Source organism: Eubalaena glacialis, chromosome 7, assembly GCF_028564815.1.
Source record: "Eubalaena glacialis isolate mEubGla1 chromosome 7, mEubGla1.1.hap2.+ XY, whole genome shotgun sequence".
In the NCBI taxonomy this organism is placed as follows: domain Eukaryota; kingdom Metazoa; phylum Chordata; class Mammalia; order Artiodactyla; family Balaenidae; genus Eubalaena; species Eubalaena glacialis.
Genome location: NC_083722.1, coordinates 58348312 through 58363689, shown reverse-complemented (window position 1 = coordinate 58363689; position 15378 = coordinate 58348312). Strand labels below are relative to the sequence as shown.

At 36.8% G+C, this 15378-nt stretch overlaps 1 protein-coding gene across 6 annotated transcripts in view; it reads right to left on the bottom strand.

The window, feature by feature from the left end:
* Nucleotides 1-5773: 5773 nt before the first annotated feature.
* The window catches only part of RBMS3 (RNA binding motif single stranded interacting protein 3), a 718572-nt gene continuing 708967 nt past the window's right edge, over nt 5774-15378 (bottom strand). For all 6 annotated transcript variants that reach the window (XM_061195214.1, XM_061195213.1, XM_061195218.1 and 3 more), the window contains one exon: nt 5774-6734. In XM_061195214.1, the coding sequence (XP_061051197.1) occupies nt 6728-6734 (7 nt within the window). In that variant the 3' untranslated portion in view covers nt 5774-6727. The remainder of the gene's footprint in view (nt 6735-15378) is intronic.

The window sequence follows — 15378 nt, the reverse complement described above, 5'->3', positions numbered from 1 at the left end:
ATGGTTCTTTTTTTGAGAAATTTTGTAGGAAGTCAATTAAATACAGACACTGTTCCTTCCACTATGCCCTCCCTCAATCCATCTCTGGTAGAGTGAAGAAAAACACAACGGCCCTACTTGGTTGATTTTATTTTCATTTTTTATTGAAAGCTTCATCAAAGAAAACAGAAGTTTAAACCTAACATCCACTGATCTACAGAAAGCCCAAGGAATGGGGAAAATGGTAGCTAATTTGACTGTGGTACAGATGAAAAAATTAAAAATAAAGCCAGAAACACTGTAGAATTACAGAATTTTCCATGACAGAGACAGCAGTACAAAATGCTCTTAAATAAAATTCAAAATTGAATGATGTTTTGGAAATTGTATGAAGTCATATATGGCCTGAAACAAGGGTTTTAAAAGAAGCTGTGTCCCTTTTTCTTTTTTAGAAACTATTTCATAGCAAGTACACTTTTACATATATATTTTTAAAATTAAGATTCCAATTACATTCTTCTTTTTAAATAAATGGAAGCAATAATTCCCAGAATGGTGAAAACTTTTTCAAGTGTCTCTTTTGAAATAGTTTTTATAGTTCTTGAAAACTATGGAATAACTCCTTTTTTATATATGAGGAAATAACATATTTTGGGGAGGAGGACAGAGCATCTTTCTTAATAATGTAAGACCAGAGAGTTTAAAATACATGGTATAATCCTAAAATTACACTTTGGATACTATTTAAACTTGAAATAATTATTTTAAAAAAATCCACCGGAGTGTCAAGGTCATTAAAGCCTTAATACAGTAATGCAAAGTCAAAAAATAAACAATGCAATTTTTTGGTCCAAGATTTAAGATAGGGATAAGAGTGCATATTTAACCAAATGCTGTTACTATATTCCCATAACTCAATTTTGAGTTGACCTGTTCTACTGGTTCAAATTTCAATAGTGAACAAATCCAAAATAGCTTTCTTCTGAGGGAAGCCAAATTCTTTGCTACAGTTTTTTCCTTTATATTCTGCAAGAATACAGCCAACTCTCAATTGTTTGTGGTGGATGGGAAAGGGACATTATGGATATTAAAATCCCACAGAATATAATGCACTGACATTAATTTTACCAATGATTTCAAACTGCTTCAATAAATGAATACCTAAGGAACAAAATAGACAATTTGAATATTATTTCCAAATGTTTCTTTTTCCATCCTCAGGGTGAAATGCTAATAGGAGGAAATAGAGCCCAAGTCCTAATAATTGAAAAGAAAGACAAAACAGGTGCACAAAGTAGAAGATTAGCCCTTCAAAATTTGGGAGTATTGTATTTCTGCAGGACTGGGGCTTCAGGGCAGTCACTGGAGGGAATACAGTGGAAGAAAAGCATGACCCAGTGGCCTAGTGGTTCTTCCTGCAGACTCCAAGATCGATCTCACCCCTGCTTCAACTTTAGAGCTTCTGCGTAGAAGATGCTTTTCTAAAAAGTTTATTTTCCCTCCCAGAAATATAAAGAAATAAATATGGAGAAGCCACCCATCCTTTTTTATGTGACAGCATAGGTAATGAGGTATAAAACCAGAGATAAAAGAACTCACCAATCTGGGCTGAGCTACCCTGCCTCACATCAACATAGATCATTTGGGGCACTCAGGGATTTTGTTCTTAGCTTTTGTACTTTCCTGAACTCTATGTTCTCCACAGAGGAGAGCCATGAACAAGAGCACTTGGATTAAGGGACCAATTTCAAATTTCAGAATATTTTGTAAGAAATGTTCAATTTGAGTCAGACTCAGCTGTCTTCCAATGCCACAGTAGGTGTCATTTGCAAAACAAATTGATTCACTAATGAAATCCCATTATTACTCTGTCACAGAAGGGGTATCATACACAGAATCAACGAGCCTGTTTCAAGCCCGTCAGTCCCTCAAATTGGAATGAGGGGAGGTCAGTCCCAGCAAGCTCAGAAGTTTGAAGCACGCCAGTCACAATAACATGAAAAACAAAATCTCATCCTTACTCCCTACTGTGGACAAGAGAATATAGATCAAGGCTCTATGACATGTTTAAACTTGATTATGAAGTGTAATTCTTCCAATGTGCTGAATGTTGTTATATACCTACATAAATATTATACCATTTGGTTTTATATCATATAAAAACATTTATCACTGAAACCCACTTAAAAATTTCTCTCAGCTGATCAGCTCATCTTGCAGTGGTTCCTGCACTCAGATTAAGAATGAGACTGAATAGTCAAATGTATTTTCAGTCTCCTACTAAGATTATCATCTGTCTAGACAGTCCATTGAAACTTTTCCTCAAGCTTAAAGAAGACTGTAAAGGTCGTAATCACATCTCAACTTTCATTAATTGGAATTTTAGGCCACTGTGAAAGACTCATAGGTGGGCGTGGGTGTGTGTGTATATGTGTGTGTGTGTGCGTGTGCGTGTGCGTGTGCGTGTGTGTGTGTGTGTGTGTGTATATATATATATATAATAGACACTCCAATTATTCAAATAAAGTTAAAAAAACTAAGTACTTTTAGTACTTTTATTTTCTCATACATGGATTGAAAATGATTATAAAACAGTTTTGCAAGGGGTTGACGGACTCTGTAGGTACAGCAAACCTCCTGCTCCACCTAGCCTTCTCCTGCCCTGGGCTTTCCATCTCTGATACAGATGCTTTTAACACCATGTAGTTTTTCATTAGTAGGGATGGAAGTGAGTCTCATATGCTGTCAAATGTGGCAGATGTTAAGGTCACAGGAGAATTGATTCAAGTGAAGCATGGCGACAACATCTGAATGATTGAAATCTACCAAGGAAACAAACTAACCCTGACCAAACTGCAGTCAGGTAGATTATTTTTAGAATAGCATGTGACTTGCAATATTTAAGACATGCCCGTGTTGGAGGACAAACAGGCGCCCACCCTGCAAATATTACGTTTAGTTCACCTAGGTTCCGTGATGTCTTCAGAAGACATGGCCATGCTCTGAGGAGCTCCCAGTCACTATACAGACTTCCTTCCTGACAATACCTCCTCATTATTAAAAGAATACCTACTCCTCCACTGACCATGGAACTAGAGTTTGGAGGAGATGATTTTTATCCTATTTGGATTGTGGTTTTAGTTTGTTTCCTGACATTTAGGCTAAGTCTTGGCAATTACAATTGAAAGGAAAAATGGAAACATCTGAATAAATGCTTGAAGTATTGTGAAACAGAATACTTTAAAAAATGATTGTAATCCTAAATTGGGTTAAAGTCACCATAATCTATATTGCTGATTAAATTAGGACTCTGATGTCTGTATGTACTGAACACAGGTTTTGGTTTGTTTTACTTTTCATACAATGTAAAATATGAAAAGTAAAGTTTGTTTTACTTTTCATACAATGCTTACCTGTTGATGCTTTTATTTTTTCCCCAGACTTGATTCTTAAGAACAATTTTTAGGTGAGATGATGTGTAAATTTGAACATGTGCCACTTTGCCACTTTTTCCTTCTTTTTTTTCCTTTTAGATTTAAAATATTTTATAGAATGGCCTAATATAAAAAATCCAAACACAAAGCACACATGGACACATAAAATGACACAGGCAAAATGATAAAATTTGCCTGAAGTGGTTTAAAAAAATTGAGATTATTGAAATTTTATAGTTGAAAAAAATGTTGCTGAATGTATAAATAAAGCAGTAGTTTTGAATAGAAACAGGAAGTTACCTAGGCACATTCATCAGCCACATGGTAGCTACCTCTTAGTCTCATTGTTGATTGTGTAAATGAGACTTTCTTTGTATCACATTGTTTTGTTTTGTTTTCTTTTTTTACAGAAGAAAAAGAAAGCATGTTGATTTCATATTCAAATGAATTATGCCCAGGATAATCCTTATTTATACAAAGAGTTCAGAGACTGAAAAAGAGAAATAAAAAGCACAGTTCCTATACACCTTTGTTCATCCCCCAGTAACTTGGGGGCCCATTTCTCAAAGAGAAAACTTAAGTGCCACCCTTAAAATACATGAGAAGCTGAAAAATGGAACAGAAGAAAGCTGAAAAATGGAACAGAAGAAAGTATAAATTTAGGATTCTCTCTAAAGTATGGAAAACCATAAGGATGGCTGTGACCAGTTGAAACTTTTTCGTAGCACATGCTACATTGCCTTAGCTATATTTTTGCCTCTAATTGGACCACAAAGATATGGAATCACCCTCTAGATAATGAGCTTTCAATTCATGGGGTTTTTCAAATAAGAGAATTGGATTTATTTCAACACCAGGCCTTTGTTTACAGGTCATAAATAGTAGAATATTGATTATTTTTTTATGAGTCAAACTCATTACTCATGTTGACCTAATGGGAATAAGCTTTACTTTTTAATATTTCAGTTTTTAAACACCTACCCCCCTGTTTTCTTTTACAGTGCACTGTATGCATTACCCTCTTCCTTCTGGACTAAGACAGGTTCCTGTGACTTTGTGAGAAGAATTTCACCTATTGATTCTAATGATACATTAGAAAGCCATTCCAGCACATGGTTCAATTAACAAAGTTCCACTGTCCTTCATTTCAGGTAAAACTGTATAGGTTGAACATGGATTTCATGACTCAAATATGCAGAGATGTTTGGTTAAGTCAATTTAATTCATTTTAGACAATGTTTTGCATCATTCTCAATGCAAATATATCGCCTTTGGCTTTAATAATTGATCAAACCTAATTATTTGGGTTCTTATTCATATAAATCATACAATTTCTTGATTGTCAACTAGCATTAAAAGCTTACCTAAATTCCACTAATAGAATCTTCAATCTTATTGGTCCTATTTGCCTCAGGGAGCTACACTGAAATGAAAAAGACTATTTTCTCTTTCTTCTGACACCACCAGGATATGAAAATACAATGAAAAGAGGCAAAAAAGAAAAAAAAAAAAAAGATATCCCCTCCCCAATTGCGGAGTCAAGGTGGCTATTCACGGTAGATGATGACAAAGACTGAGGCGAGAAGACAAAATCTAGAAGTGCGGGTATTTAGAAGGAAGACTATTGTTACAAATACAGTGAGACCTTTTCAGGAGACCACTCATCACTCAACAGAGCGTCACTGAGCTTTTTTGACAAATGATCTTTCAGACCAGTTCAGGGAGTATCTTGAGTTCAAAATTCATATAAAGAAGTTTCAACCTGTTAAAGAAGTGCTTTAGCTCATCGGTGGCCATCAATACAGGCTTCACAATTCAAGAGAGCTAGGAAGGAACCAGAAAAGCACATGGAATTTAAAGCCATTTGGCTCTATTGGTTGGAATCCAGAACTCTCGGTGCTGAAATTGCTGACCACACAGGAACAAGCTTCTACTATCAACAAAAATACATTTAAAATAAAAACAACTTTTTTTTTTTTTTGCAGTATGTAAAACACCAGTGGAAGGTAGTTTAAACAAACAACAAAGTAAGAACTGGTCCGGCCATGTAGGTCAAATAAAATTTTAAAAAAGAAAAGAGAAGAAAAGAAAAACAACCTCTATCTTCTGGACTGCAATAGGGTGCCACTTCATCTTTGGTATAAAATAGGCCATCCATAGGCTGAATTTGATCACAACTAGGAAAGACTACAGAAATTGTCAACAATTTCTCTATCTATTGCTTTTTTTGTTTTTTTGTGGTTTTTTTTTTTTTCACTTTTTGACCATAAGCTCCTATCTACTTTTTTTTTTTTTAAATGCTCTTAAGCTAGGTTTTGCAATGTGACAAGCAAAGCTGACTAAAAAGTTTGTAAAGCTCATAAAAAAGACTGCAGATAAAAAGCACTGAAGCTTTTGCTAGCCATCACGCTTCAGAAATAAAAAAAATCTGCATTCTGCCCCCCAAACACGCATTATTTCTACTGCAGTTGTTTTGAAACCAACGTTAATAACTTTACTGTAAAATGTTTTAGCCTTCTAGAATGATTCAACACTTAAGACAAAGTTCATGAGAAGTCCCAGCATTTTCCCAATTCTTGCAGTTGCCATGGTTTCTTTTATCAACAGATTTTCTTCAAATGAAGAAAAACATTTTCTTTTAAACTGTACAGTTTTTTTTCACCCTAAAAACTCATAGTCTTAAACTTCTGTACCAGTGAGAGCTGGCACAATATTTCAATTCTTTCTTTTTTTAAACAAGACGTTGAGAGCTTGCCTCGAGAGCCTTTGACGTCCTTAAAATTAAGGCAATTAAGATTCAAGATAAACCTTACCTAAATATTTCTAAGAAAAAATAAAAAATAAAAAAAACCAACCCACTAGATTTAAACAAGAAGGGAAAAAGAAAGAGTAGCTTAATGACTGAGGAAGACAATTTGTTTCCATTTCTGCTTGCCCACCTCTTGACATCAGATTTTCCGTTAAAAAAAAAAAAAATCTATCTACACCTTCAGATAAATTCTGAATTCAAATGTTCTTCCAGATAAATGTCAACCTTCCATGTTTTGCTTTGTTTGCTTCTTGTTGTTGTCCTCTTCTGGGATATTTTTTTTTCTTTAAAAAGAATGATGGCAAAAATTAACTGTCAGACCACATGAAGGAACCACTTGCACAGCACATAAAAACATGTTGTTTTCATTGGGTAAAGTAGAAAATTAAAAAAAACAAAAAGCATTCCATTGACGCCTGTGCAAAACTGGAAGCCAACTTCTTGTTCAATGAAGTTTCTTCATTCAAGGCAGAGTTTCAGACAGACATTCTTCGTTCGGTCTTGTTTATGGTCTGTGAAAACAGTGGAATAAGAGGGGTCATTACACCAGAACAACTTTGAAATCACCTTCTGTGCTCTTTTCCAGTGAGCGCTCTTTAAAAGCTACCAAGCTCTTTCAGTATAACAGTTGTAAAAGCACATTGGGCTTAGGAGAGTGTCAAATTCTGCCACTTTCACACAAATATATACTTGAGCTGGATTTTGTTTATATTAAATAGCATGGCTAATAGATCAAGAATATCTTTCAATTGTAAAGTTGTAAATATACAAATATATCTAGACAAGCAATATTTCCTGTGTTCATGGAATGTATTCTTCAATGCTTGGCTTATGTTTTAGCTCCCCCAGAAATTCCTTGAGTAATTCTGTCCTTTCAGAACTCCCATGAGATTCATCACAAACTCAGTCAAACAATCTGTGATTCCCTACTATGTACCCAGGATATAGCAATGGGTTGTATGTTTTTTTTTAATTGAAGTATAGTTGATTTAGAATGTTGTGTTGATTTCTGCACAGCAGAAATCAAAGTGATTCAGTTATACGTATACACATACTTCTTTTTAATAATCTTTTCCATTGTGCTTTATCACAGGATATTGAATATACTTCCCTGTGCTATACAGTAGGACCCTGTTGTTTACCTATCCTATATATAAGAGCTTACATCTGCAGCAATTGATTCTTTGTTACCTCACGGAGCTCACCAAGTATATCCACATAAGCAGAAGGCTTATGTAAATAAGACAGGTAAGAGGGCAATGCAGTTTTGTTCACTTTACAATTTCTTTTCTTCTTCCTTGCTTCTCTATCTCAACAAGGTTTTAAATTCTTGAGAGCAGGGACTATATTTTACTTCTACTTTTTACTCTCCAGGAGTCTGGCAGACTGGTAGGCACATTGTAGGTGTTTAACAAGACAAATGCTATTTTTATTATATGTCACTTTGCCAGCCCAGCCCACATAATCTCTTCTGATTCTGCCCCATCTATATGGCAGGGCTGAGCTAAGAGTGGGTTGATCTTTACTCTTCTCTCTTCCACCCACAGATCAGAATTTAGCTCAAGAATTTCAGGGGTATCTTTTAAAATGAAGATGCTTCAAACTATCTGTAGGTCCTATTTAGATGAAGCCTTCTTCCCTCAGTGTTCCGTGGGTTCTTCTGGTGCCCAGTTGCTTAATTTAGTAAAGAAACCTCAGTGTTGCTGGGTAGAGTTGTCCAGGTGTTTCACTGCACAGGATGCTTGGCCGAAGGAGTGCCTGGGGACTAATTTTAGCCCATGGTCTGTTCCCCAAGCTGTGTACTCTGGTGCAGGGCTGCCATTTGCCCTGAGCAAGTGGCCCTTATTCAAATTCACAAAAAGCCCTCAACAATGTTTTGAACTAACCTGGGATGTTTTGACAGTTAGCCTGAGGGTTTCCTTTTCCTAATTTGCAAAAAGCCCTCATATGTCTCAGCTATAGCTGTTAGAAACCTGGGTAATTTGTTCCTAGAATCATGTAAGGAAAGCAACTCACTGATAGAGTGAATATTTCCATTTTTAACCAAGAGTTTAAGTCTCTAGAAATACATATTATTTCTGTGTTATGCAAGAAAGTGGGGTTCCCTTTAAGAATAAAAGCAATCAAAATTTTCATAATAGCAGCAACAGTAAGGGAAATTTTAGTAGTAGTAGTCATGGGAACCATGGTATATATTTGATCTCTCTGTACATCTTTGCAAAATTTAGGTTTACTCCATTTACTTCTAAAAATCTATCTTGTTATGGGAACAACATTTTGTGTGTGTTTTTATGTTTGTTTTTTTGGTCTATTCTTTGCTCCCACTCCCATCTTCTACCCTGGTATTATTGTGCATTGAACAGAAAATGCCTAATACAGTATGAATCTCCATCAGAGCTGCTCAGTGAATGCTGTCTCAGTCAATGGACTACATGACACAGAACCCCCTCACTGCTCAGGTGTGTCACATGGGCTGCTATCTAAGCATCCGTATTTATGAGTGAGGCTGGAGCTACTTTCAAGTTTTATAACCTTACACAAATGTTTGCAATATCCTCCTACCATCACTTGCTTCATCCTTCAAGTGGTCTCATTGCTACATGAAAACAAATGAGGAGAAATAAATGGTTGTACTTTACATTTTCATGATGGCTAGCTGAAGTTTGAAGGGAAAAGGTGTTGCTATTTAATAGAACTGAATTCACGCCTGTGCACCTTCTCTGTCCTAATGAAGTGTGAAACTGCACATTTACATAATGCTTATGTCATGCACTGGCATTCATAAAAACAGTAGGCTTTCAAAGTGTCAAGGCTGTGATCAGGAGCAATAAGAACATTTTAAGTTGTGCAGTGAGACGATTTTAAAAATAAAATGAATTGCAACGTAAAAAGAGAAATTTGTGTGAATGAGAGCATGATTATGAAAATCATTTGCAAACTGTAAAGTACTGTGCAAATAGAAATATTATTATTCACAAGCTTAAAGGACATGTAAAGATGGTAATCAAGGGCATATAATTTGCTCATTACTGTACTGATGATTTATAAGCAATTGGTGTCATGACAGTTCAGTTAGACAGAGAAGACCTGAAGAATTAAAAAGACTAACAATATTGGGGTTGAGATAAAGGCCTTTAAGGTCAGCGTGAGGGTTGGAAGACTGAGCGTTTGACCGAATTTAAGATCACGGAGTCATTCTGAATACTCTCATCCTCCATCCTCCCCGTGCCTACTCCCCCAAAAAGCAGAGTGAATATATTAAAAAGTAGCAAATCATCATCTTAGAATTCTAGACTTTTAGCTAGAAGAAGTCTTAAAGATGATCTAAGGGTGCAATATTCCCCAGAGTCATTTCTAACAGATTAGCTTCACAAATTTTCATGTGAAAAGAGGGATTCTGTGATCCAGAGTGTGGAAAACCTGCACACTATACTCCCACTACTGGATTACCCATAGTAAACTAAACGTGCGGTTAGGGCACCAACAAAGAAAGGTATCAATAGAAAAAACATTGTTTCTGAAAAAATGTAATCTTTTAAATTACTATCAAAATAATCATCATGCTGACAATAAAAATTTTGTTATAGTTCTTTAATAATTTGTTAATTTTTTGTTTTTGTTTAGCATTCCAAAGGAGGAGGGCAGCACACACTCAAATCTTTCAGGAAGTAAGTATCTATCTATCTGGCCCTCTAGGAGGTCACGGCCACTAGCATATTAACGGCTTTGAAGAGAGCTGCAATTAAGCAAGCATTTCACTTAGCTTAAAGCAGTGTTTCTTAAAACCACTTTTGACCACCCTACCCACCCCAACTCCAGGGCAGGGTGGTAAATCCTAGCTCAGCACTGGAGACCTAATTTATACTTTTTGGAAAACACTGATCTAATCTCTCACTTTAAAGATGTGAGGGAGGCTCCTTGAGGGGACAACAAGTAAGTGGCAAAGATGGAATTTGAACCAAGGACTTCTGATTTTGCTTATTAGAATGTAACTTTGCTTGAAGACTCATACTTTTAAAGTTCTAGTTATTTTTAAGATTTCCTAAATAGCACAAAGAAAAACTGAGAATAACCTGAGCAGGAACAGGAATTTCCAAAGAACTTCCAAAATAAATCACAGGTATCATTTCCCCCATTTGGGCTAAGAGTAATCAGAGTCTCTTGCATTAATAGCCTCTTTTAACAATAGGAGGGAAAAAAAGCATGAATACAAAATGGGAAGTAATGTTTTTTTAGCTTGGAAAGTGTAATTTGGAATATTAAAATTATGCTGACCCATGATTCCAAATATAACCTTTCTGTTCATATGCACATTTTAAATATTTCTCTAACTTTTGTCCTATAACCTTCTGTTGTCTGTAATTTACTGATTTATTTATTTTTTATTGGAGTATAGTTGATTTATATTGTTGTGTTAGTTTCAGGTGTACAGTAAAGTGAATCAGTTATACGTATACATATACCCACTTTTTTTTAGATTCTTTTCCCATATAGGCCATTACAGAGTAGAGAGTAGAGTTCCCTGTGCTACACAGTATGTCCTTATTAGTTATCTATTTTATATATAGTAGTGTGTATGCGCCAATCGTGTTCTCCCAATTTATCTCCTCCCTCTTTCCCCCCTGGTAACCATAAGTTTGTTTTCTACATCTGTGACTTCATTTCTGTTTTGTAAATAAGTTCATTTGTACCATTTTTTAAGATTCCACACATAAGCGATATCATGATAGCTGTCTTTCTCAGTCTGACTTACTTCACTCAGTATGACAATCTCTAGGTCCATCCATGTTGCTGCAAATGGAATTATTTTGTTCTTTTTTATGGCTGAGTGATATTCCATTGTATATATATGTACCACTTATTTATCCACTCCTCTGTTGATGGACATTTAGGTTGCTTTGATGTCTTGGCTATTGTAAGTAGTGCAGCGATGAACATTGGGGTGCATGTATCTTTTTGAACTATGGTTTTCACAAGATACGTGCCCAAGAGTGGGACTGCTGGATAATATGGCAACTCTACTTTTAGTTTTTTGAGGAACCTCCATACTATTTTCCATAGTGGCTGTAGCAATTTACATTCCCACCAACAGTGTAGGAGGGTTCCCTTTTCTTCACACCGTCTCTAGCATTTATTGTTTGTAGATTTTTTGATGTTGGCCATTCTGACTGGTGGGAGGTGATACCTCACTGCAGTTTTGATTTGCATTTGTCTGATCATTAGTGATGTTGAGCATCTTTTCATGTGTGTTTTGGTCATGTGTATGTCTTTTCTGGAGAAATGTCTATTTAGATCTTCTGCCCATTTTTTGATTGGGTTGTTTGTTTTTTTGATATTAAGCTGTATGAGTTATTTGTATATTTTGGAGATTAATCCCTTGTCAGTTGCTTCATTTGCAAATATTTTCTCCCATTCTGTGGGCTGTCTTTTCATTTTGTTTATGGTTTCCTTTGCTGTGCAAAAGCTGTTAAGTTTAATTAGGTCCCATTTGTTTATTTTTGTTTTTATTTTCATTACCCTAGGAGGTGGATCAAAAAACATATTGCTGCAAATTATGTCAGAGAGTGTTCTTCCTATGTTTTCCTCTAAGAGTTTTATACCATCCAGCTTTACATTTAGGTCTTTAATACATTTTTTTGTGTGTGTATGGTGTCAGAGAGTGTTCTAATTTCATTCTCTTACATGTTGCTGTCCAGTTTTCCCAGCACCAGTTACTGAAGAGACTGTCTTTTCTCCATGGTATATTCTTGCATCCTTTATCATAGATTAGTTGACCATAGGTATGAGGGTTTATCTCTGCACGCTTTATCCTGTTCTATTGATCTGTATTTCTGTTTTTGTGTTAGTACCATACTGTTTTGATGACTGTAGCTTTGTAGTATAGTCTGAAGTCAGGGAGCCTGTTCCTCTGGCTCCATTTTTCTTTCTCAAGATTGCTTTGGCTATTCAGGGTCTTTTGTGTCTCATACAAACTTTAAGATTTTTTTGTTCTAATTCTGTGAAAAATGCCATTGGTAATTTGATAGGTATTGCATAGAATCTGTAGATTGCTTTGGGTAGTATAGTCATTTTGACAATATTGATTCTTCCAATCCAAAAACATGGTTTATCTTTCCATCTGTTTGTGTTATCTTAGATTTCTTTCATCAACATCTTATAGTTTTCTTTTTTATAAATTTATTTATTTATTTATTTATTTTTGGCTGCGTTGGGTCTTTGTTGCTGTGTGCAGGCTTTCTCTAGTTGCAGCAAGCAGGGGCTACTCTTTGTGGCAGTGCGTGGGCTTCTCATTGTGGTGGCTTCTCTTGTTGCAGAGCACGGGCTCTAGGCACGCGGGCTTCAGTAGTTGTGGCACGTGGGCTCAGTAGTTGTGGCTCACAGGCTCTAGAGCACAGGCTCAATAGTTGTGGCGCATGGGCGTAGTTGCTCCATGGCCTGTGGGATCTTCCCAGACCAGGGATTGAATCCATGTCCCCTGCATTGGCAGGCGGATTCTTAACCACTGTGCCACCAGGGAAGTCCCAACATCTTATAGTTTTCTGAGAAGAGGTCTTTCGCCTTCTTTGATGGGTTTCTTCCTAGATATTTTATTTTTTTCATGTGATGGTAAGTGGAATTGTTTCCTTAATTTCTCTTTCTGATCTTTCATTGTTAGTGTATAGGAATGCAACAGATTTCTGTGCATTTATTTTGTATCAAGCAACTTTACCAAATTCATTGATGAGCTCTAGTAGTTTTCTGTTAACATGTTTAGGATTTTCTATGTATAGTATCATGTTATCTGCAAACAGTGACAGTTTTACTACTTCTTTTCCAATTTGGATTCCTTTTATTTCTTTTTCTTCTCTGATAGCCGGGGCTAGAACTTCCAAAACTATGTTGAATAAAAGTGGCGAGAGTGGACATTCTTGTCTTGTTCCTGATCTTACAGGAAATGCTTTCAGTTTTTCACCATTAAGCATGATGTTAGCTATGGGTTTGTCATATATGGCCTTTATTTTGTTGAGGTAGGGTCCTCCTAGGCCCACTTTCTGGAGCGTTTTTAATCATAAATGTGTGTTGAACTTTGTTAAAAGCTTTTTCTCCATCTATTGAGATGATCATATGGCTTTTATTCTTCAATTTGTTAATGTGGTGTGTCACATTGATTGATTTGCATATACTGAAGAATACTTGCATCCCTGGGGTAAATCCCACTTGATCAGGGTGTATGATCCTTTTACTGTGTTGCTGGATTTCATCTGCTAGTATTTTGTTGCAGATTTTTGCATCTATGTTCATCAGTGCTATTGGCCTATAATTTTCTTTTTTGTGGTATCCTTGTCTGATTTTGGTATCAGGGTGATTGTGGCCTTGTAAAATGAGTGTAGGAGTGTTCCTTGCTCTGAAATTTTTGGAAGAGTTTCAGAAGGATAGTTGTTACCGCTTCTCTAAATTTCTGATAGAATTTGCCTGTGAAGCTGTCTGGTCCTGGACTTTTGTTTGTTGGGAGTTTTTAAATCATTGTTTCAATTTCAGTTCTTGTGATTGGTCTGTTCATATTTTCTATTTCTTCCTGTTTCAGTCTTGGAAGGTTGTACCTTTCTAAGAATTTGTCTGTTTCTTCTAGGTTGTCCATTTTATTGGCATATAATTGCTTGTAGTAGTCTCTTATGATCTCCACTGGTAGATGGAGCTGGATCCTGTCCCTCTGGTGGGCAGGGCCTTGTCTGGGGGTGTGTTTAGCTGGCTGCTGTGTGCTCAGGAAGACTTTAAATAGCCTGTCTGCTGATGGGTGGGGCTGTGTTCTTGGCCTTTTGGTTGTTCTGCCTGAGATGTCCCAGAACTGGAACCTACGGGCTGTTGGGAGGGGCCAGGTCTTGGTGAGAAAACTGCAGCCTCCTGGAGGGCTCACGCCAATGAGTACTCACCAGAACTGCCACCACCAGTGTCTTTGTCCCCACAGTGAGCCACAGCCATCCCCTGCCTCTGCAGGAGACCCTCCAATACCTGCAGGTAGGTCTGCCCCAGGTTCTTATGAAGCCATTACATTTTTTCCCTGGGTCCTAATGAACATGAGATGTTGTGTGTGGCTTCCTAGAGGAGAGTTTCTTTCTTTTCCCCCCAGTCCTGTGGAATTCCTGCAAACCCCATTGGCCTTCAAAGCCAGATTCTCTGGGGACGCCTCTTCCCATTGTCAGACTCCCAGGGTGGCGAGCCTGACGTGGGGCTCTGAACTTTCACTCCTGTGGGAGAACTTCTGTGGTATAATTATTTTCCAGTTTGTGGCTTGCCCACCTGGCTGTATGGGATTTGATTTTGTCACGATTGCACCCCTCCTACCATCTCATTGTGGCTTCTTCTTTGTCTTCGGATGTAGGATAACTTTTCTGGTAGGTTCCAGCATTTTTTTGTTGATGATTGTTCAGCAGTTAGTTAGTTATGATTTTGGTGTTTTTGTAAGAAGTGAGCTCATGTCCTTCTATTTCGCCATCTTGTCTCTGCCTCCTCTGTTTTTTGTTTTTTAAATTTAGCTAAAAGCCTATGTGAATCCCATCAGATGATAATATGGTAGTCTCTGGCACTCTCTTCCAAGCAGATTGGAATTTTTTAAGTATGCTCAGTGAGTTAGTTAATATATGAGAAGGGAACAGAGATTAGCTATGTGGGAACACAGTGAAAGACACTGGTAGGAGAGGAGAGATACTGTGTGTCCAGAAGCATCTGTCAAGGCTTTATGAGTAGGTGAAACTGACTTTGGTTGTTTCAAAGCATAATGAGGAAATAAGTGATTCAAGACCTTCCTTGTTAACAGTTTAATGATGTCTGGATAAATGAAAGTGACACCTTTATTCATCCAATCAGCAATTATTGACTTGAGTGCCTACTATGAGAAAGGCAGTATTCCAGATGCTAAGGAAAGACCAATGAAAGAGGCAGATGCCTCCCCTACTCTCTTGGATTTTACTTCCCACAAGGAGTAGACATTACAATCAATGGATCAATCAGCAATCAAAAAGAAAAAGAATCTCAAAATAGAATATTTAAGTATATTCTGTGATAGAAAGTGGCTGGATAAATACCTAAGATTTGGTATCAGGGAAGGTCTCTCATGTAGGTCTGGATGTGAAAGATAATTATAAGCTAATCTTGGAAAGAGAGGAAAAGCATTCTAGG